The sequence below is a fragment of the Vicugna pacos genome, chromosome 25, assembly GCF_048564905.1.
Source record: "Vicugna pacos chromosome 25, VicPac4, whole genome shotgun sequence".
Classification (NCBI taxonomy): Eukaryota; Metazoa; Chordata; class Mammalia; order Artiodactyla; family Camelidae; genus Vicugna; species Vicugna pacos.
The window spans coordinates 34,577,452-34,601,620 of NC_133011.1; the positions used below are offsets into that span (position 1 = coordinate 34,577,452).

General features: G+C 43.9%; 1 protein-coding gene across 4 annotated transcripts in view; it reads left to right on the top strand.

Moving 5' to 3' along the window:
* Positions 1-24,169, top strand: part of KHDRBS3 (KH RNA binding domain containing, signal transduction associated 3) — a 145,768-nt gene that overhangs the window by 97,868 nt on the left and 23,731 nt on the right. For all 4 annotated transcript variants that reach the window (XR_012064247.1, XR_012064246.1, XM_072949756.1 and 1 more), the window contains exon 7: positions 10,390-10,472. Coding sequence is in view for 2 of the 4 variants with exons in the window: in XM_072949756.1 (XP_072805857.1) it covers positions 10,390-10,472 (83 nt within the window). In the remaining 2 variants the exon portion in view is untranslated. The remainder of the gene's footprint in view (positions 1-10,389; positions 10,473-24,169) is intronic.

The following is a 24,169-nucleotide window of genomic DNA, read 5'->3' on the forward strand; positions in this document are numbered from 1 at the left end:
CCCGTTAAAGCTGAAAACATGCCTCCCACGATCAGCAGTTCTCCTCCAGGAGCCACACTCAGCAGAGACTCAAACTCAGATGCACCACAAGACTTGGTGGCATGTAGGCAAAGCTAGAAAGAAGCAAAATACCCATAACTGGGGTGGATAAACCAGTGGTGGTACAGTCCTGCAGACCAGGTTTCCAAGCAGTGAGAAGGGGCCAGGCAGCACCACGGACAGATCTCACAAGCGTGAAGCTGACTTAAAGAAGGCTGCCACAGAGTGGTGGCTGCCGTGATGCCATTTTTATGAAGCTCGAAAGCAAGTAAACCTCACTGGTGGTGCTGAAAGTCAGGACAGCAGTTCTTTCTGGGGAGAAGGTACCTGAGGATGGGCACAAGGGGAGCGTCTGGGGTGGGAGGAGCTGATGTTCCCCGTTGTGATCCAGGTGCTGGTTACATAGCTGTGCTTACTTGGTGAGAAGTCACTGAGCTGTGCACTTGGGAGTTGTACCTTTCTGTGACTTATTTTATGCTTGAATAAAAAGTTTAAAAATATGATCAACTTGTATAAGAACATTGTACTAGACAGACCAGATACTCCTGTTTATAACAGAACAGCACATCTTCCTTCAAGCAGATTTCTTCAAGCTGAACAAACCTTCGGCACTTCTGGTCCCTCTGCTGTTAGACCAGGTGATAATCTGAAGGTTTCTTGGTGAGTCTAAAAGCTGAGCCAGGAGTAATCTTAATACTGACGTTATAGAACTCTGAGAGTTGATGTTCCCCTTTCCTTCATGCTGCACTGTGAATTAGGGGTGCGTCTTGGAGGGCCTTTTCCCCTCGTGTGGGGCTGGAAGTGCTTGGTCGCTCTCTCCTGGCCAGTCATCTTGCAGCCAGGGCTCATTCTTCTCAAGCAAGAGCGCGTGGAAGCATGGATGAACTGCTATGAGTCCCTCACTGCCAGTCAGTCACCCGTCCAGGAAGCATTCATTGAGTGCTTTCTCGTGCCAGGCACTAGGGACACAGTTGTAAAGAAGGTAGGCGAAGCCCCTGTTCCCAGGGAGACTCCATTTCTGGTGGAGGTTGCAGGTAGCAGACCAGCAGATGTGTTGGGTATAGACCCTCTTAGCCGTTCTGGCTGATTTTTCCCTGGGGCAGCCTTTCTCAGCTGGGGTTCCTCACCTGAATCACAGACCATAGACATGATGCACATGATTGTTTCCTTAGCTGTCACAGGGATGATACAAAACGAGGCCTGTTCCAGACACACAGGAGAGAAGGGAGCTCCTTTATACACAGTGGTCACCTCATGCCACCAGCTTCACTTCCTGGTGGAACCCTGTTTGAGAAAGGCCGGGAGGGCCTCTGCCAACCTGAAGAGGGATCTGAGAAGCCAAATTGAGCCTTAAAAGTAATCCAGAACTTGGGAAAGTTAAAAAAAGCAATTGAAGTTTAAGCTCCCCACCTCCAAGTTTGGCTGAAGGGGGCTGATAAATCCCCTAGGCTGTGGATTGGATCTCCCGGAGGAAGGTTCCCTCATCACCTCGGTCCTTTGTGGATGCAGATTAAGCTGGAATTGCTAATTCCTGTATCCTTCCCCCCAAAACAAATATAAAATCCCTCTGGAGAAATATAACAGTGTAGGTCTTCAATTATTTCTGTGATTTTTCATTTGTAATTACAATTAATCAAAAATTTCAGATATTCAAGAAAGTATCATAGTAAAAAACTGAGAAAACAGTAAAAACAGACCACAACAGATTCCTATAGCAGATACAAACTTTAAAATAACTATGCTTATTTTAATCATGGAAGTAAAAGATAAAAGTGATGATTTAAGCAGAGAACTGGAGGGTACAGAAAATGTAGGTATTCTAGAACTGAAAAATATAAAAAATAGTGAAATGGTTTTAGTTGCAGGTTAGACACAGATAAAGGAAGAAATAGTGCCAGGAAGTTAGGTCAGTGAAACAAAGAGAAACCTGGACCCAGAAGCTCACACACGGCACAAGAGCCCCTGCAGTGGCGCCTCAGTCACTTCCAGCCCCAGAGGCCCCAAGGGATGTGCTCCCGATCTTCTCTCCCAGCCCACCCCGCTGGGACCTCTCTGCCCCAGACCTCTGTCCTCGCTGTCCTTCTGCCGGAGCTGCCACCGTCCCCAGCCACCCCCCCACCCTCCCCCAACCGGAAGCGTGCATGACCAGCCTCACTGCTTTTACGTGTGTGTGCGGAGCCTTTTCTGTAAGGACCCTGGCGCCTGTCTGAGATGTCAGGCTTCTCCGCACTCTCCCTGTGCTGTGTGCTGTATGCGGGACGGCTCGTTTTTGTGTGCTCCTCCTGGGAATGTAGGCCCCGAGGACAGAGATGTCTGTTGTTTGTTCAGTACTGTATCCCCAAGTGCTTAGAACAGCAGGCGTTCACCAAATGCCTGTTTTCTGCAGAATATTAAATACATTAAAATCTTTAGCATGAGGTACATAATGTGGGCTTAATAAAATTTGGTCATTCCCCTTTCTCCCATCTTTGTGGGATTTCTGGTTTAATTTTATTTGTCTTTAATTTTCTATTTACACTTTGCCCTTCCTTTGTCTGTGGGATTTCTGGGTTAACTTCTTTGTTATTTTCTTTTCTGTTTTATATTGTACTGTATTCCTTGTCAGATCTAAACAAATCTAGTTCTATCTCAGATACAAACTGAGAGAAGTGAAGACATTCTATGAATAATTGATGTAAATGTATTTTTAAAGCTGTGTTCAGATGTAGATAGAATTACAGATAATCTTGGTCAGCCACTTTATCTAAAAAACCACAGTAGTAGTTAATACTAGTATTTACAGAATGAAAATGTAGACATCATAGTCCAGACAAAGTTTTAAGAATTTATCACATTCTATGGAAGAGAAATATCTGGTTAGCTCTGATGTTTCTCTGGCCCAATAGCTTGAGTGGAAATAGGTGTTCAGTAAAATGGAACCAGCTTTATTTGGCAACAGCTGTGCCAAACAGCTTTCATAAATATTTTTCTGGTTAATCCTCCCACAACCATTGGAAATAGCCGGGACATGGATTATGATTCTTGTTTGGCAGATTGTAAAACTGAGGTGCAAGGAGGGTAGGTGATGTGACCAAAGCTACACAGCCAGTTAGGAGGTGGAGCGAGGATTTGAACACGGGCATCAGACGGACGTGGAGAAGTTGTGTGAGTCAAGAGCGGCGTAGTGTGTTCCCCCGGCCAGAGGTCAGCAGGGGGTGGGATTGGATTGTTGAATTAATGGTGTTTTATTTAAATGATTTTGGGAGACAGATTCTTGTTCAGAATTATTACTAATGTTGTGATTTTGTCCTTAATTATAAAACAACTTGGTTATGTGATGTGTTCATGGTCATTGGTGACTCAGCAGGGATATTACTATCATTCAGAACCCCAGCAAAAATGAATTTCTCAAAAGACTTTTTAATGTATTTGCTTTATAAACTCAGAGTAATCATGAGAAGACTAGATTTAAATACTTTAACACTGTACTCTACGTGAACACTTTTCACGTTTTGAAACGACCAGTTTTCACCCTAATGAAAGCGAGGTGGTATGTAGTGTAATTGTCTCCTTTTAAAAGGACTCAAAACAGTAACATTATTCTTTAAAATCACTCTTTTATAAATTCTGTCTGTTTAAAATGTTTTTTCCCAGCTTAAATTTTATGCTTGATTTTACTTGTGACAGAAATAGAATTAAATAGGTCATGCTGTTTCCTTTATCCTGGAAAATCTCTTCTCTTCAAAGCAAGATTTCTTTGGTGTTTGGTACTGTGTTGGTGGGGTTTGCAGGCCGGGGGCAGCGGACGAAGGGTCTCTCCTTGTGTTAGGACGTTTCACCCACTGCGGCCCTGGCACCTACATAGTGTCCAGGGCACCCCGTCAGCTCCGTTTAGACATCTTCCTAATCGAAGATAAATCTCAAAAGTGAAGCTTGATGAATAAGTCTTTTTTTTTTAATAAGGCAAGAATGTATATTAATATACATTTATTTCTTGTCCATCTTTGTTCACTGTATTAATAATGTTCTTACTTTCGGAAATAGAGTACAGGGTTTTAAAGGGAAATTTTTTGCTGAGGGCAGGGAATATAAAATTGGTAGGTAATGTTTGAAAAAAAGAATTCAGGTATGGTCTCATTATCAGAATTTACAGCATTTTAATAAATACTGCATTTCATTCTACCATATCTCCTCAGCTTGCATTCATCTTAAAGAAGTTATTGCTATGTTTCCTGCCACTTGGCCTTTAAGTATTAATTATTTCCTTTTATTCATTCATTCATTCATTCATTCCTTCAACAAACATGACTATGTGCCACATAATTACAGGCACCGTGTGTGTGCAAGGTACCAGTTACAGTTACCGGTTATCATGGAAGTATAGAGGAAGGGGCGATAATTCAGCCCAGAACCTTCCGGGGGAGGACCTCGAAGGTAACGGCAGAGAAAACAGTTCTGTGTGGAGAAACGACAAGCATGAAGCAGAGAAGCAGCTTCTTCAGGGCCCGTAACACGGCGCTGAAGCAGACGGTGCACTGTCTCTGTGTGAGTTGCCAAGGGCAAGACTTAGCAGTCTGTTCTTTATCTCCTAGGAACCAGGAGAGAAGAGTGGAGACTTGTAATCAGGGAAGCAACAAACTTAGATGAGCATCTTAGCAGAGAATTCTGGAGAAGGGTTTAGGTAAGGAAGTACTCAGAAGCCAACGAGATGGTGGAGTACTGTCCTGGTCCAGGGGAGAAACTCAGAATGAATCTGATGCCATCACAGTGACAATGTAGATGGAAGGTATGAGGGAGAAGTGAGAGGTAAGAGTAAAGGTTTATCAGCCAGGTGGAGTGATGGTGAGGTGGTGCAGGGCCAGGCACTGACTCTGCACAGATGGAAGCGCCTGCAGAGGGTCGTGTAGACGGCAGTTCCCCCCACCTGATCAGAAGTGTGTGTCTCCAGTGCGCCCCACTCACGGGCGCAGGGCCCTGTTTGCAAAGTGCAAAGAAGGGAATAAAAGCCCTTTGCAGGGCATTTTAACAACATAAAGGAGCTTGATGAAGCTTCTTCCAGAGGAAGGTCAGTAAGTTGCTTAGAATAAAGGAGTTTCTTCACTATGGTGCCCAGAGGAGCGGCTCCCGAGATACACAGATGAGCTAAGGCTGACTCAGGGCAGACGAGGGGACTGCGTGGAGGAGGGATTTGCCAGGGCTCGTGCTCTGGAGACATTCAGTCCAGATCACATGGGCATCTACTGAGTGGTCCAGGCACTGCTGTCACTCTGTGTAGGAGCGTAAATACGACAGTGTTCATGATGGTGGGTGAGGACAGGAGCTGGTCAGTTACTTCTGCACAGTAATGAGGGCATGTGCGGTGGTCCACTGTTGACATAACACGGGGGTGGTAGACGCTGGGTCTGTGGGACTGAGAAGACACAGCAGAAAGGCAGGCTCACTGGCGCTTCCTCTTGAAAAACTGACTAGCGAGGGCGGGTTCAGGGACTATAGGGAACAGCATGTGAACTGGCCCTGACTGTTACGCTTGAAGCACAGGGCACGTGGCACAGAATGGGGCGGGCACGTAGACTGACATGTCATGAAGGAGAACATTCTCTTGGAGAAAATACAGAAATGTGAGAGAATATGCAAAGATTTCAAGTATTAAAAAAAAACCGTTCAGCATATGTGAGCTCTGCCAACATTGAGGTAGTGAGTTCCCCGTCTCAGATCCTGGCAAGCTTTTTAAGAGTAGATCCTAAGCTGAGCAGTGTGAGGGAACTGAGTCAGTAACACCCTCTCCTATACTAGATTTATGGTTCTACTCAGGTACATGTTCACCTGTGACAATGCGTAAACTTTTTAAAAAATTTCTCCTCTAGCCTTGGAAAACTCGAAAGAGGAATTTCATGATGTCAAATTATACTCATAAGAAAAGCAACCAGTTGTTGGGAAGACTGGAAGAGGGGGGCAGTAGGGAAAAAGGGGGCTGCTGCACCTCAGATCACCCAGGCCTCAGACAAGGGGCCTCATGTTCAGAGGCCCCCCCAGCTCCGCCACCCCCACCGTCCTCACTTGAACCATCTGTTGAGTCCCTTGCTTGCTGAGCTCCTCAAGTGTTCTTAGCCAGTGACCTCATCTCCTGCCCTGTGATGAAACAGCGAGCAATCAGCAAGAATCGTGTCTGCTCCCTCCTAGGGACTTGTCAGTTTACTTGCAGTCACACTCAGCTTTTCCTCCTGTTGCCCTGTCACGGTCCCTTTATGCTTCCTTGTATTTCAGATCCTGTCCATTGAACAAATAATAGTATCATGGGAGAGGGTGCACCTGCGTGGCCAAATCCACCTTTGAAATCACCATGAAAGAAATCTTGTGAGAATTGCAAATTTAGTCTTTTAAAGTCTTCAGTGTGAAATATGAAAGTCAATAAGTCAGTGACCTAATAAACAATTCGAAATTTCAAGTAAACAGTATTGTAATAATATTTGAACAAGGAATGAATGACGTAACTGTAGGTTTAAAATAATATAGTACTTAACAATTCAGTTATTTAAGAAAATTCCAGTCATTTACTGGAATTTAAAGAATCTCGATTATTTAAGCATAGAAAGAGAATTCTGCAGTTGGTGAAGCCATATTCTTTTTAAGCTATACTAAAGAAGCATGAGCTCTGCGTTTTGGCAGCCTGCGTGCTCAGGGCACTGAGCTAGTTGCAAGGTCTAGCCCTCCAGATTGACCCTTCCTATTCCAAGCCCACACGCTGTTACCAGAGAGAGATCTGCAATGCAGAGTGGATCGTGCCACTCGAAATCTAAATCCACCCTCCGTAACTGGGCCTCTCCTGGTCTGGTTTATGGATTTCTCAGCCCCATTGCTCTCCTCTCTTCCGTTTGCGTCCCACGGTGTGCCCGGCCAGCCCGGGGTGTGAAGGGGTATGTCTGTGCTGCCATTGTTTTGCACCTGCTCTTCATTCTGTCTGATTGTTACTTTTAATGAATTTTCCCAGCTACTTTTGCTTTTCTCAGCTTTGAAACTAAGGTCTAGCATCCACACTTCTGGGAAATTTTCTCCCCCTTTCCCAGCTGGGCTCTTCGGTGCCACTTGACGCTCACCTTTGCCGCAGCATGTGACATGCTGCATTATGGTTCTGTCTGCAGTTGTCTGCCGCCCTCCCCCCGTTCCTCGCGAGGCCAGCGTGCTCCCTGGGCTGTGACTCCTGTGCCTCCACCATGTCTGCAACATCCGCTTAATTTAGTCAGTTTTTGCTTCATGTGTTTCGAGCTCTGTTGTTAGAAATGTTTCATGTATGTGCAGACATTTTTATAATCATTTTATCTTCTTAATAGATTGAACCCTTTATCACTGTAAATGAATGCCCTTCTTGTTCTCTAGTAACAGTTTTTGAAGTCTGTTTCGTCTGATACAGTACAGCTGCGCTAGGTTTCTTTTGCTCTTTATCGTATACCTTCTTTCCTTTCTTTTTTAAACATATTTTCATCATTGAATCTAAAGTGTGTCACTTGTAGTCAGCATGTGGTCACATCTTTTTCTTTTTTAACATGTTGCCAATTTCTGCCTTTTCATTAGTCTTTAATTTATTTACATTCGTGTAATTACTGACAAGGTAGGACTTACATCTGCCACGTTGCTCTTCGTTTTCTGTATGTCTTCCGGTTTGTTTGTTTTGTACCTTACTAAACCTCCCTTTTGGGCTGAATAAATATTTTTTTCCTGCACCACTTTAATTCCATTGTCATTTCTTTTTCTACTTTATTTTTAAAAGTATTTTCTTATCTTGTCCTGGAGATTACAGTTTATGTCTTAACTTATATCAGTCTCTTTTCAGATTTATACCAACTTAATTTCAACAGTACATGAGAACATTGGTCCTCTGTGGACCAAGCTCATTCTCAGCTTCCTTACTTTGTGTTGTTACTGTTCTACAAATTACATCTTAATATATGCCCAATCAGTACAAGTTTGTAAGTATTTATTATTTTTTTCTAATTATTTATTTTAAATCAGACAGTAGAAAAAAGAGTTAAAACAAAAAATACATTGACACTGTCTTTTATATTTACCTAAGACATTAGCCTGTATCAGTGTTCATTTTTTTCATGGGGATTCAAGTTACTGTCAGTTGACCTTTCACTTTACCTAAAGGACTTCTTTTAATATTCTTATGAGGCATATCTTCTATTGATGAATTCTCTCAGGTTTTGTTTACCTGAAAGTATCTTAATTTTTCCATTTTTGAAGGATAGTGTTGCTGGATGTAGAGTTCTGGGTTGCAAGTCTTTTTCTTTTCTTTTCTTTTCTTTTCTTTTCTTTTCTTTTCTTTTTTTTCTTCCTTCCTTCCTTCCTTCCTTTCTTCCTTCCTTTCTTTCTTTCTTTCTTTCTTTCTTTCTTTCTTTCTTTCTTTCTTTCTTTCTTCCTTTCTTCCTTTCTTCCTTTCTTTCTTTCTTTCCTTTCTTTCTTTCTTTCTTTCCTTTCTTTCCTTTCTTTCCTCTTTCTTTCTTTCCTTTCTTTATTTTTATTTTTTTAGTATTTGGGATGCGGAATCCCACTGTCTTCTAGCCTCCAGGGCCTCTCCTGAGAATCAGCTTCTGATCTTAGGGAGTGTCTTGCAAGTGATAAGCAGCTTCTCTCCTGCTGCTTGAAGAGTCTCCCTTTGTCTTTTAACATTTGGATGATGTATCTCGGTGTGGGTCTCTGAGCTTCTTAGATGTATAGATTAAATTTTTTAATCAAATTTGGGAAGTTTTAATCCATTATTTCTCCAAATAATCTTTCTGCTCTTTTCTCCTTCTGGGAATCTCTTTATGCGTATATTCCTGTGTTTAATGATGTCCCACAGGTCTCTGAGGCTCTGGTCATTTTCTTCATTTTTTTTCTCCTCTTTCTCAGACTAAATAATCTCAGTCTTCAAGTTCACTGATTCTTTGCCTTCTCATATCTGCTGTTGAACCCTGCTAGTGAATTTTTCATTTGAGTTATTATACTTTGCACTTCAAGAATTTCTTTGGATTTTTTTCTGTATTTCTTGTGTCTGTATTAATATTTGCTATTTGGTGAGGCACTGACCTCATACTCTTTTTAGTTTTTTGACATAGGCCATTATTTAGTTCCTTGAATACATTTCAAATAACTGATTTAAAGTCTTTGTCTAGTAAATGTGGTGACTCAGCCTCCTCAGGGATATTGTCTGTTGACTACTTTTTTCTTGTGTATGAACCATACTTTTGTGTTTCTTTGCATGTTGCATAATTTTTTGTTTGTTTGTTTAAAACTGGAAATTTAACATATTGTGTCCATATGGAAATCAAACTCTTCTCCCTCCCTAAGATTTTTTTTTTTTGGTTTAGTTACTTTCACAAAGTAATATTGTAAAGTCAGTATTTATCATGTTTTGCCATTGAAATATCTCCTCTCTGTTACCTTAGCAGTCTGGCAAATTAATGATTGGACAGAGATTTTACTGAATGTGTGGAAGCTAAGTTCCTAGTCTTGCCGAGAGCCTGTGGTAGGTGCTGGAATATGTCTTCAACCTTCAGCCAATCAGTTTACAACTAGCTCTGGCTTAGCCTTGACTTTTCTTCTTATTCCGAACCTCAAGGTCAGCCAGAGGAGAGACCTCAGGGCCTGCTCAGATCTTTACTGGGCAAGTACGTGACACTGTGCATGTACATAGCCTTTGAGATTTCAGAAATATGTCAGAGTTTCATGAAGACCGTATGGGCATCTCATTCCCTCACTTTTCCTTGTAAACTTTTTGGTTAGTCTGTTGTTTGCTTCAGTTTTTCTCCACCACGTCAAGCAGCTAACATTGTAAACACTTCCCTCTATAATTATTTTCTTCACATAACCTCAAGGAAAAGGCTTTGTGCACTGGAGGAGCTCCAAGTCAGTTCAGTAAAAACAGTCCTCTGGGAATGGAGTTTCGAAAGTACTCCCCTCTACCCTGCCCCGCTGGTGACCATCAGCCTGCTGGTTTCCACCCTGATGGATGGTGGCTCCTACAGAGCTGGGGTGAGGGGTGGGAATAGGACGAGTTAGAACATCACAGAGGTCAGTGCTCATTTTAAGAGCCAGTGAGTTTTTAAAAAATAAGTGCATTCTAGATCTCTGCAAGTCTTTGGTTAATTTCCAGAATTCTAAAAATGTTGATTCTAAAAATTTTTGCCAATTCCTTTTTGCTTTTCTAGAGAGAATTTTTGGAGGTTCTTACTCTATTATTTTCACTGATGTCACTTTTACACTCTTCCTTACATTGTAATTAGATATATAGTTAAATGATAGCTGAATTAATAAAGATTCACTCAAAGCAGAATGCTTCTTTCTTTCTAGAAACTTCTCTGAACTCTCTTTACCTCTCCTGTTACGTTTTAGGACTATGATGATGGCTATGGCACTGCTTATGATGAACAGAGTTATGATTCCTATGAGAACAGCTATAGCACCCCAGCCCAAAGGTAAGAGTGCGTCTTTGTGCCCAGACCCCATGGCAGACACTTGTGCCCTCTACTCTGGGAAAAGGAGGATGGATGATCGGTCAGTGAGGGTGCTTCGACTTGGCCTGCCTTGTTTTCGTTTGTTTTAATTGGAGAAACACTGTCTAGCCCACCACTGGCATGTATTGCTCCTCCCAGATTTACTGCAGTGCTAAAGCAGCGAGTCTTGGAAAATTAAGTTTGTAATTTTATTGACTCTATAACTTCGACTTAAGCATTCAGTATACTCTAGGGAGGAACAATGTCTACCAGATCTGTGGCTCTTCAAATCCTAAGGATCAAAATCACATCAGAAATTAAATATCCCACATTGTCAGTGCCTGGGGGCGGAAAAGCCAGAAGTTTTGTTTCATATTCATGGATCATTTCCATTTCTTAGCAGCAATCCGCCTGTTTTAACTTCAAATTCTTATTTGTGAGTAGTGACTTCTAATTCACTTTCTAAAGTAGTATTTACTCAGAAATAAGTGTTATCAGAGGCAAAACAGCCTTATTGTCATCTCTTCTGATAATATACCTTGGTGTTCATTGATGTATGAAATCTGTGTTTGTTCTGTTCAGAATGTTTTCCTAAATGCCTAAAACCCCTTGCTTTATGTTTAAATTCTAAGTGAAAGACAAAGATAGACACACACCAGCTTCATACTGACTTCATGAAGCATAAATAAACGTGGACCACGTGGTTATTTTGGTGAAGCCTGAATTATAAATGGACTTTGAACCCCTACGGTGTGGGGCGAGCTTTGTGCAGATAGGCACCCTGGTACTGGGGTTGACAGTGTTATGAGTTTTTCTCTTTTTTGCTCATGCCAGACTCTTTTCGTGTGTAATTTGTAGTTATTAAGTAGCCTTTAAACTTTGACTCCCAGCTGGTCTTTTTTAGGGGAAGCTTTGTGCATCGTATTTGTATCCTTGAGGATTTTGGCACATGGCACATGGGAAGAGGGTGTTACTGGCACAGAGTGGATGCTGGGCACCTCATTTAAGTCCCAGCAACTTTGTGAAGTGTATGGAGCTGTTTCCATTTTGTAGGTGAAGAAAAGGAGCACAGAGTGTAAGATTAATTTGCCGAAAATCACACATGGAGTGTAACCCTTTACTCACAGGTCTCCTTTAATCTGAATGGCAGTAGCAAGGCCAGTGCACCTCTGTCTTAAGGATGATGAAACTTAGGCTCTGAGAAGTGGATGATCCACAACATGAGCCCGGCTGAGAGGCTTGTAAAGTCTTTCCACTGTAAGCTGTGGTAACACAGTAACGGGACCGATCACAAGCATTTGTTCCTTTGATCATCTGTGCAGCCAGCATTTATTACACGTCCGCTCTGGGTCAGGCACTGTGCTCAAGGCTCGGATTACAAAGGCTTTTGAGACAGAGGCCCTCTCCTTGACAGGCTCGCAGAATGAAACAGGTGTAAATCGTTAAAAGCAATGTAGTATGGTAGCTGCTGTGAGAGTCTTTGGGAAAACTCCGTAAAAAGTATTTCCATAAGAAGACAGTGCGCAAGCCTGCTTGGGAATACTGGGAACATTTCACTGAGAAGGTGAAGGGAAAGCTGGGGTCACCGGGGTACAAACAGGGAAGGGCGTTTCCCAGGCACAAGCAAGGACAGAGGCTGGAAGCAGTGCATGTGATTTGGGAGCCTCCATCACACCGTGGGGCTGGAGGCTGTGATGCACCTGAGAGATGGGCGGCAGCAGGCGCGACCACCTCCTCCCCATGCTGGGAGCTCGGGCTCCAGACGGGAGGCAGCAGTAGGCAGCCATGGCAGAGGTACCTGCAAGGGAGCGGGGTGTCCACACTCGGATTAGAGGAATGAGTTGGATGGCTGTCTAGAGGCCGGACTGGCAGGTGGCGAACCTGGAGGCAGAGACCAGTTAGGAGGCTGGCACACTATAAATTGTAAGCCCTTTGAATGTCAGGGAAGACTCACTTAAAGAAACATCCTTCAAGACAGCCAATCTGCCTTCTTTGATCTCTTCAATGCCACAAGTCAGCTTACCTGAAGGAGTACAGAGAATTGTGTGGGAATTGCACACACTGGCAAACCCAGGAATCACTGTCAGGCACTCTGAATAATCATTTAGTCCTCATACCCTGTGGAATAAGCATCCGTCCTTTTAAAGAAGAAAATTTGTTTACAGAAATTAGGTAACTTGCCTGGGATCATGCAGCTTGATGAGCGGAGGGCCCAGCTTTGCCCCTCGGCCTGCCTGACCGTGCCTCCCTCCCTGTGCCCCCCGGGCCTCACTAAGCAGCTGCCCTACTGCAGACCAGAGCGAAGCAGCCACGGTACTGAGTAGGATGAAGAAATGCTTTATGCTAGAGTTTTATCATAACAAAATACCACAGATGGTATTTTAAGCAGTAGAAATTTATTTTCTCGGGGTTTTAGAGGCTGGAAGTCCAAGATCCAGGAGTTGGCAGATTTAGTTTCTTCTGAGGCCCCTGTCCTTGTCTTGCAGCTGGCCAGCTGCTCGCTGTGTCTGCGCGTGTCTTTCTCCTTGCCCACGCACCCCACTCTCTCTGTATCCAGATCTCTTTTCTTACAGTGCCGCCAGTTGGACTGGACTCGGGCCCTCACAAGGCCTCATTTTAACTTAGTCATTTCTAAAGGTCCTGTCTCCAAATACACGTTATGAGTTACTGGGGGTTAGGGCTTCAGCGTATGATTAGGGGTTGGGGGGGAACACCGTTTAGCCCATGGCATGCACACATTATAACACTGGTTCAAGTACAACACGGTGTGTCTCAGAATTAGAAATCTAGCGTAAACCAGTGAGCAAATTTTCCGATCACCCCCAGGACCCAGGAGCGGACGTTGATGAGGAGACCACCATCGCCATCGCCGTCTTCACTTACTGAGTGCTGGCTCTGTGCTTGCTGTGCCGTGTCATGGGTTCACACAGGTTCAGAGAGGCTGGATCGCTTGCCCACACTCGCAGGGCTGAGCAGTGGCACGGATCCGCGCTGGCCCCGGGCATTCTCCTTTGTACTCGGCTCCGTTGCCTTTCATCTCTGTTTTTGTCATGGTTTTGATTTCAGTTGCTGGAACTAATTCCTATTAATACTTTCCATATACAGAATTCAGAAATCTAGTACTTTGTGATGCTTTTGAATCCCCGAGGAATCAGGCTTCCACCTGAACTGGAAGTGTTGCCTGATCAGAGGGGCGCTACTTTATTCAAGCCTTAGAGTTTCACGTATACGGCATATTAGTGTTGCAGGCTAAGACTAGTAAAATTAAGAACTTTGTTTTTCCAATTTTACATTAGATCCTTTCAGCAAGTAACATTCATGGCCACTACTTTCGGGGAGCAACAGCCTTGATGCTCACTAGTAGGTAATACCTGGTGACCCTGATGCTCAGGTACGTCCTGTGCTGCAGGTACGTAGCTCATTATCGCTGCAGGATCCTTTACTTGGTCTCCTTTTAGATTACAAAGCGGTTCTGAAAATGTTCTTTGACGTGTCAAGACATGGTAGAAAGAGCCCTGAGCAGAAGTCAGGGCTGCGGGCCCCGCCGTGGCGCCTGCAGCACGCGTGTCTGTTGAGCCCAGAACCGTGCCTCGTCCACAGCGGGCAGTGCTGGGCGTGCAAACCACAGCCCTGATGGCCGGGGCGGCGTGGAATCAAGAATGCACAAAAAATGTATCATTCAAGTCAATGTTACCTGTTTCTTTTTACTTTTTTTTTTTTTTAACAAGGCTGCTGGAAGATTCTAAATTACAAATTTCTCTCAGCCAGCGCGGAGTGAAGGACTGGCGGTGTCTCCAGATTAGGGCGCCACGCCCTCGGGTGAGCAAGTCAGTTCACCAGGTGCAGAAAGGAAAGTAGAGAGTGTCCGCTCCCACGGATCCTTTCTGGACTTCTCTTTGGAAGGCTTGTACTGGGTTGCTACGATAGTGCACGTCACACAGAAGCAATTACAGTTACAAGCGCGAAAAACGGTTTCTCTCTGTCGCGAGTGTTGTCAGACCCCGGCCGTGGTGTCAGAGTCCCACAGACCTGGGTTTAGATCCCACTGCAACGTTTATGTGACTCTGGGCAGGTTACTTCACCTCTGTGAGCGTCCGTCTGTAAACATGTACTGTGGTTTCTTCTTTAGAGGATAGACCTGAAGCTTGAACGAGACCGGAAAGCCCGCGGGCCCTGGGAGGAGGGAGGGCAGGAAGGCGGGCCGCCCGGGGTCTCCTGTGAGAGACTGAATGCGGGGCTCCCGGGCTGCGTGGCGCATCCTGCAAGGTGCCCATCTGTGGCTCTGATTCCTTCTGCTCCTTTCACACGGGGGTGGCTGTGAAGGGCTGTGGGGGTAAGTAAGTGCTTTAGAGGGAGAATGAGAAGGGGGACGGGGGACCTCGAGGAGGGTTCTCCCCACGGGATGCTCTGTCTCAACATTAACCATAAACTGGGACAGCGAGGTGAGCAGCCCAGCCCACCTGGGGACAGACTAGGCCGCCGGGCGCATGGCGGCCGCCGGTTACTGTCATCTGTGTGTGGCAGGTTCTTGTCATCAATACCTGCTAAAATAAACTTCACACACTGTAATCATTTTATGACACTGTCTTATTGCAGAAAAAAAGTTTCTCTCAAGGGGTTTTACAAATTAGGAATTTTTTCTCCCCATTTTCAAATACCTTGTATTAAAATAAGAATACAAATGAGAGTCCCCACAGAGTGACAGGAAATTCAGGACAGTGGAGCGACATTCCCCGCCTTTTTTGTTGCGACCTCCATCACTCTGGGACTGTGTGTGAAACAAAGTGGCGTTCATCTCACTTCACACGTTTAATGAGCAGCAAGCTGTCAGCTATCACTGTGAAGAGAAGTAAGGACTATTTACAATATTGGAATTATTCTCATATGTATTAGCTTAAAAATCATTATTAATTCTATGGAAACACAGCTCTGGAGTAGCCGTGGTGAATGAAAAAGAGCCGGTGATAAGTGGCCTCAGCCCGCGGGGACCTGCGCCTTCCCTGACCTGATTGGAGCCTTCACAGAAATCAGGCTTTGACTCCTAGAAACCCTTTATAAATATAGTCCTTTCGTTCTAAACTAAGTGTAGTTAATTTTCCTTTGACGTCTTATTTATAATCCTAATAGCAGTCAAGTTGTGCAGCATGATGCCAAGTTAACAGTGCTGTATTGAGTTCTGGAAGTTTGCTAAGAGTAAAAAGTTCAGATGCTCTCACTGCACATTGCTCTATATAGGAGAAGGTCTTAGTTATCTTGACTGTAATAACCACTTCACTATGTCTTTGTGCCTTACATACACCTTATACACAACATGTATTCAAATTTCACAATATTTTAGTCTGTGTTTCTGAATAGTAATAAATTCTCCAAAGAAATATTTGATTCCTCTAATGATCAATCATAAAGAAAGTAGAAAAAGGGTTTCCAGAAAGTTCTAATAACCCCCTGAGCATGAGTAGACGGCTACGTAGTAAACAGATTACTTTCTGGTGGGTTTAGTATTGACATGCTAATTTCCCGTAGCACCCGTGGTTTGACTGTACTTTCAAGTACATACTTCATTTCATCCTCCAAAATCTCTGTGATTTTCCTGAAAACACTTAGAATCATTGAAAAAGGGAATTAGAAATCACAGCTGCTGGTTTGGAGAATCTGTCAAGTCTCCCACTCAGCTGCCCCCATCCTTTGTAGACGCACCCCCACTTGTCACACGGCCCTGCGTGCGGCATTTGCCGTGCACAGAAGCTGAGGATCGCGGTGTTCAGCAGCTTTCCCAGGAATACGCTGCTGAAGAGTACTGAGGCCTAGGTTTTGTCTGACTCAAAAACTATTACCCAGCTAAGAAAAAATTTTAAATATAAAATCATTAACCTGATTTTGTGACAAAACAACACCTAAGCCCCTTTAACCAAATAGGCAAAGTGATGGCAGCTGTCAGCAGCTGTCAGCCCACTTGGTGTTTTCACAGGCCACTTCCAAGGAAAGCAGTGAGACGACAGGTAATGTTGCCCTGTTCCCTCCTCTCCAGTCTGCTGTTGCTTCTGTTGGCAGTCTCAGCATTAAACGTGCAGTAATGTCTTCTCAAGAGCTGGCCTGTGGAGGTGTGAGTATAGTGTGGAATTTTCACTTTGGAAATGATGGCCTGTTGTTCAGTTGGGATGTAATGTTCAAGCATTTTGAAGGATTGCTGTGTTGTATCAGGGTGGGCTGTTACGGACTTTCAAAAGCTGTAACGGTTTGTCCTGGATTAACCGTGCCTTGCAAACCTGTCGTCAGACACACTTCTGCTCGCCTGGGTTTTGGCTACTTGCGGTGCAAGCGCTGAAGGGACCTCTTAGCGCAAAGTAAGCAGCATAGCTGTTGATGGACGGCTACTTCTAACACGGGGTTCTGCAGACGTGGACAAAACTGACACACCAACCCAAGTTACACTGTAAGCCGGTAAACACCCGAATCCTCTCAAGGACCGTATGGTAAAGGAAGAAAAGGAGGGGAGGCTATAGTGAGAAAGTGAAGCTACGACCTAAAAGAGAAAAGGGTAGGAATAGCCCCGGGCTGTGGCGCTAGCATGTGTAAGTATTGTGATTAACCATAATTACTGCGCGCGGCCCACCTACCGCAGTGTGCTGGGCATGTCACGGTAAGCGTGTGTACGTGCTCACACGTATCCCCTCTGGTCTTATGTAAGTGGCCTGAGTTCCACACTTAGTGGCACTGCTGATCTCAGCCCATCTTCCTTCATTGCAGTGGTGCCCTTCAGAGAGCAGTGCACGTTATCACTGACGTTCCACAACATGATTTCAAATGGTACATGGAGAAACTTGTTTTTATAATTTTAATGATTAGATTTTAAAGTTATTAGAAAAGTATACTTACCACGTCAAGCACACAGTTTTATGAATAGTATTGCGGTAAGTCAATTCCATTAAGTTTACGGTAAAATCAACACAGAGGGTAACACTAAGTAGTCACTGACAGGATGCGTGGTGGACGTGGATGGAGACGTCCTGAGAGTGGTCCAGGAAGGGCTGCTGTTGGGCACATGCTGCCCTCGGCGTTTGTTTGTTTCTCTGGTCCATGATCAGCTGTTGTGCACCTCTGCTAAGACGGGAGGTCTCGTCAGGTGAGTCTGAGGACTTCACCCTCAGGTACAGGGCCTCCCTGCTAAACTCGGTGCCTTGGCTGCACTGAAAGGAAGCTAAGTTTTATAGCTTCATCAGGAAATCCCTTAAACCAGTAAAGCAGTATTTTTTTCCAGATTCATGGACAAATTCTGAAGGAATGAGGTATCTATTGAGTACTTATGTTAGTTACTATATTAAGTGCTCTCAGGCCTATCATTCTATTTAATTCCCAAGAACATCTGTAGGATTGTCAGTTCTTAGTTTTACAAACAAGGAACTAATGCTCAGAGAATCTGACCTTGACCAGTCACATAGCTAATCAGTAGCAGTCAGGCCTTATATCTGGTCCTCTTTAAGATCAAGCCCATGTTCTCTTGTTTAACCTGAAAGCAGCTAGAGGAAAAAAGAAAAGAAAAACAAAAACCCCACGTTTCTGCAAATGTAGAGAATACCAGGGCTCCTGCGTGCACCACGTGGCCTCTCACGCATGGTCTCCATCGGCGCGTGGAAGCAGCAGCAGGGCAGGGGCGTGCTGATGGTAATAAATCAGTTGCCACTGTCAGCTCCCTCTTTCACGTTCTTGAGAATACACGAGATTTATCACTGAGGGATTGTGGAAGAATGGTGGTGTGTGAAAACAGCGTCCACCGGGGACATGTACCACATCATTTGCATTTAGCTCAGCCACCTGCTTAATAGCACCGAGAAGATGCAGCGGTGCTTGTGACCAGCCGTTCATAGCGCTGACAGATGCTTCCAGGAGTGAACGTACCAGGGAGAGAGGCTCGGTGCTAAAACGGAGATTGTGTGACAGGGTTTCTGAAGAGTTGGTTTGTTGGTTATCACACCACCAATTTTAAATCTTCACTGTAGACTTTTGAGGTCTGTTAGATAAAGATCTACTTGGTGAATTGCCCTGTGTTTTCTTTCCTTATGTTTCACACATTCTTAAAATGTATTTTTGTTAATTTTAGAATAATTTTATAACAAATTCTGCCCTCTTTCAGTGAAAATATAACTTTTGTGTAACTCTTGACTCAAAATTAGTCACATGATTTAGTTATAAAAAAGCCGTGGGTTATGAAGCCACGCAAACCTGGATCTGAGTCCCATCCGCTTCCTTCGCTGTATGATTTGGGCCAGATTGTTTAACTTCTTCGAGTCTTCATTTCTCATCTGTAAAATGATGGCAGGAAAATTTGACTTGCAAGACTGTGATTAAATGAGATAGCAAATGGTGGAAACGTGCTCAGATAGCATGTCCTGGGTGCCACACACCATTCTAAGCATTTACAGCCTTATAAAAGTAGGTGATGGTCATTGTTCCATTTTATAGGTGAGGGAGTTGAGGCACAGCGACTACTGGAGAGTCCGTGCTGGGGCTGGCATTGCCCCTGGGCAGCCCACGCCCTCTGCAGTGCTGCTTCTCTGTGTAACCTGCTCTTTCGAGATTGGTTATTGCGTCTAGAAACGTGTACAGTCTTTTTCTGAGTCAACAAGACCTCAACAAATAAACAGTCTGAATAACATTATGCATGCCATTTTGATTCCTCATTTGTGAACTAAAAATTCAGTGAAGGCCTCGTTTAATTACCTGTTTGGAGGCCTCAGTTACTTGGAAGCATAGACTTGAGGCCAAAGCTTGGCGTTCCTTGTGAAGAGTGATTTCTAGTAGAGAATGTCGCCATGCTTGAATTTTTCAGAATCTAGTCAAACTTCATTTACTGGGCCCACAACTTTAGAGGCTGAAAGGATGCCGACATGACGTAGGTTGTGTTTTTCCCTTTCTGTTTGTCATCGTGAAGGAGTGTGCTCTTTTGGAGAGTAATTTAGGACTGTGCATCAGGAACCCAGTATTTGCACAGTTAGTGCCTGAACGCAGTGTGTAACGGCTGTTTGACAGCGTGAGTGTATTTAAAAGACCTCTTTAGAAAGACTAAGCAGTTTCTGGCGAAGTTCAGGGAAAGAAATGTGCCATGTTAGATATGGAAGAAAACCTGTGCATGTCCACTTGGCCGCAGTAATGTAGACAGACTAGGTTAAGGCTGAACTGAGACCTGGTCCGTGAGAGTGGAGGGCCGGGAGGCCTGGGTTGGCACCCCGGCTCTGCCGTTTGCTGGCAGTGCAGCTGTGGTCCAGTCGTTTCACCTGTGCCTTGAAAGGCTTCTCATCCGTAACACGGGGATGATGGTGACAGTAACCACCTCTTAGGTTGTTGTAACATTAAATGAGTTAATAGAGGGAAAGCCCCTGGCACTTTGTAAATGCTGTCATCAAACTTCTGTAATCCTTCAGCTGAAATCCTTGGGGCTGAGAGTCTTAAGACTCAGAGTTCTTGAGTTTTGGAAGAAGAGTCTGCTGCGCCCCGCCTTGTGCAGCGCCAGGGGCGTCTGTGCTTCTCCAGGACAGTGATCGCCCCTCGGGTTACTTGAAGTGTCTGATCAAGGAGAGCGTGACTGCGGAGGGGTGGAAAGCATTATGGCGAATTGACAAACAAGGGGCTTTCTGAAGGGGGGTGGTGTCTGGCCTTGCAGTGTGTAATCCTGCCGAGTATAACGGGTCGTGAGGGGTAGCGATTAATTGCGTAATTTAAATAGGATAGAGTAAAGGACTGATGCAGAAGTATCCCATCTCCTGGAAGCCATTGCGTTGGCAAGGCCTCTGTTGATCTGGCCCCAGTGTTTCTCTGACCTCATGACAAGTCACCCACTCACACAGTCTAACCGTACATTGAATTGTTCAGTCATGACTCATTTATAATTTGCTCAATTACACATGAAATGGATCTCAAAGTGTAAATTTATGAGAGTAAATTTAATTCCATCAAGTTCTTCATGGCCACGTCAGTTATTTTCTTCACACACACTTTGTAAAGCAATGGTGGTTCTGTTGGCTTCTCTGCGCCTTTCAGTCCTCGCCAAGCTGCTTGCAGCCGAGCCGCACTTCCCTGACCCAGGAGTTCTCCCTTCCCTCCACAGGCTTCCCCCATCCTCACCCTGCACTTCCCCTCCACGTGGACTGAGTACTCAGCCAGTCTTCTGTGTTCCCAGAACACTCCATGCGTGCCTCTGCCACTAGTCCCCACTGGACTGGGGAGCCCCCTTGTTAATCAGAGAGGCCTTCAGTGACAGACACCCTTCGGTGTTTGTCTTTTTATTCCCCTTACCAAGTATAGTACTGATCAGAAAGGGGGACCTGCCTGTGTTTTTTTAATTTAAATTGAGAACATCTAAGAATCCTGCATCTGTTGTAAAAGCTTCTTGGTTTTGTTTTTTTTTTTTAATTGGAATCATGGTAAGAAGTCTGATAGTTTGGCTGCCTAATGTGAAAATGTATGTAGCCCTCCCACAACTCTGGTTGTGGGGATGAGTCATCGTACAGCCTTTAAAAAAAAAAAAAGGAGCTGCCCAAATCAATCGCCTGTTTATTATTTTTAATCTGAGTCTTGGGATGGCACAGCTATCTGAGAATTTTTAAACTCCCCAGTTAATTTTTATGAGCAGCCAAGGTTGAGAAATGCTCTTCTAACTAGTAAGTATACAAATGAGATATTTTAGATATATGAAGCAGTTTTCACAGTGCCTAGCAGACAGCTGCTAAGTAAATGTTTGTTTTCCAAAGAAATAAATTATTGCTCTTTCTGTAATGTCTTCCATTCGTTCATTCAGCAAACAGCTGTTGAGTACCTACTCTGTGCCAGGAACTATCCTAGGTGCTTGATAAGTATCAGTGAACGGAAAGGCAAGGACTGTGCCCCTGTGGAGCTTAAATTCTAGTGTTGATCGTGTTTAAAAACGGCAGTCTTGTTCAGCTTCTTCAAGAAGATGATTTAAGACTCGAAGGAGGTAAGAGTTTGCCGAAGGGTCTATCTGTGGGAGCAGTGGTGTGTGCAACAGCCCTCTAATGGGAGTGTGTTTCATGCATTCTAGAATCCTTAAAATTACAATTTTCTTTCATTTGAATTTATAATTTCAAATTCTTCTCATAGAAAACTTCAGATTTCCCTTTGGAATAAGTTATTTTTAAACAATTTAGAACAAAAGATTTTAGCTCTTGAAGAATGTGTTGTAGTCACTTCTTCCTATCTAAAATTGATCCCAGTTTGACTAAAGGAACTTGCAAACTTAAAACTGTGAAGTTACAGGAGAAACGTGTGGCCTGTACACAGTGGTATCTTGGCCTGTAACAGCTTTGGTAGCAGAATAATGGCTCTCAAAAACACCCATACTCCAACCCCCAGACCTGTGGGTATGGTCCCTTACCTGACAGAGGAGACTTTGCAGGTATGGTTAAGAACCTTGTGGTTCTGACGCGATAGTGGAGTCGCAGAATGGGAAGAGAGAAGGCACTTGAAGAAATAATGACAAACACTTTCCAAAATTAACAAAAACCCACCATGACACAGATTCATAAAATACAGAGAACCCTAAGCAGGCTAAATATGAGCAAAAACACACCAGGGTATAACATTATACAAATTGCTATAAAGCAAAGAGAAAATGAGAGCAGCCAATGGAAAAAGACATATAAATGTAATTTTAAAAAAAAAGATGTGATCTTTTCTATCAGGTATTTTTCACTTAGTGTTATGTTTCTGAGGTTCATCCATGTTATAGCTTTTATCAATATTTCGTTCCTTTTTATTGCTGAGTAGCTCTCCATGTATGGGTGTATATACCACGTTCTGTTTATACACTGACTAGGTGATGGATACTGGGTTTGTTTCCACTTCTTAGCTAATATGAATAATGCTGCTATGAACATTTGTGTGCAAGTTTTTGTGTGGATTTATGTTTTCATTTCCTTTAGGTAGATATTTAGAAGTGAAACTGCTGGGTCAAATGGTGATTTGTATGTTTAACTTTTTAGGAAACTGCCAAACTGGTTTTCAAAGTGGTTCTGCCATTTTAAATTCCCACCAGTGGTACATGAGGATTCTTAGGGATAATTTTAGTATAAGTGTGCAAGACCTCTATACTGACAATTATTAATAAAATATTTCCTGTAGAAATTAGTGAAGACCGAACTAAATGGAGATACCCTATGTTTTTGGATTGGAAGACACAATATTGATAAAGATTCAGTTCTCCCTGAAATTACCTGTCAATTCAGAGCAATTCCAGTTGAAACCCATGCAGATGCTTCTCTCTTTTTTTTTTTTTTTTTTTGGTACGAAGTGACAAGGCAATTTTTAAAATGTGAAAATTCAGAGGATCTAGAGTAGCCAAAACAATCTCAATAATGAAGAACAGTTTTGGAATACTCTGCTGACTTCCAGATTTCTAAAACCACAGTAATCAAGACATTGCGGTCCTCTGAGAGAGAGATCACAGACCAATGGATATCCAGAAATGGACTCACACTTAATTGCTTTCAGGAGCTCCTTGAATAAGTCTGTGGGTAAAGAACTGTCTTTTCAATAAGTAATGTTGTAATAATTAAATATATGTGTAGGTGAGGAGAGCTTTGATTTCCCCCCAACATGCACACACACCCCTCACACCATTCACAAATGTTAATTTGAGATGGCTCATGACCTTAGGTTAAAAGTTAAATTTGGAAATGCGGGTCATCTTGGAAATGCGGATGCAACCTGAAGCCTCAGCGGGACATGCTGCACTGCCACCGAGCTGCTGAGACAAAACCGTTGACAGCACCAAACACTGGCACAGCTGCGGGGCAGCTGGAACTCTTACCTGCATGAAATGCCACAGCTGTGGGAAATTTGGCAGCTTTTCTAAAAAAAGTCAAACATATATCTACCCTGTAAACTAGCCATTCCACTCCGAATAATCATTTTATCCCAGAGAAATGAGACTGTGCATCCAGAAGAAGCTGTTTGTAACAGTGTTGAGAGTCGCTTAGTCATAACCGCCGAAAGCTGGAAGCAGCCCAGGTGCCCTTCAGCAAAGGAGTGAACTGTGATGTGTTCGTGCAATGGAACGCTGCTCAGCAATAAAAGTGAGCAACATCGTGGTAGCTGCAGTAACATAGATGAAACCATAAGAAAACTTGTAAAACAGACCTCCAGCCAACACTCAGTCCGAGCGAGTCACTGTTCAGCAGTTACTACCGAACTGGCCCTGGTGGGAGATGGCCATTTTACCAGCAAAACAGGAGGAAGGCGAGGGAGCAGACAACGCGGAACGGCCCAAACGGAAGGGAACTGGCCAGGCGTGTGCTCCTTACACCCCGTCCCTCTGGCAGGCTGAGGCCCAGGTTGCCCAAGGAGGGTGGACCTGGGTACCAGACTCAGGAGTTTTGCAAGAGAACTTGGTCCTTACGGACCAGGGTGCTGTCCATCCCACCGCCACACCGCGCTGGTCCAGCCCAGCGCCCTCTCACTCCAGAGCACCCGCCGCTGCCGGCTGCCCACCACACCTCCACGTGTGAGCTGTCTCCTGTCATTTCTCTGTACCCCTGCCAGAAATATTTTTCCCCAAAATTGCTATAATTATATTCTCTCATAATACAAAGCAATTACCCTTCGTAACTGCAATTTTATTTTGAAGTGATTTTCTGATCCACGTCTATCTTTAAATTCCTTTACTTTCA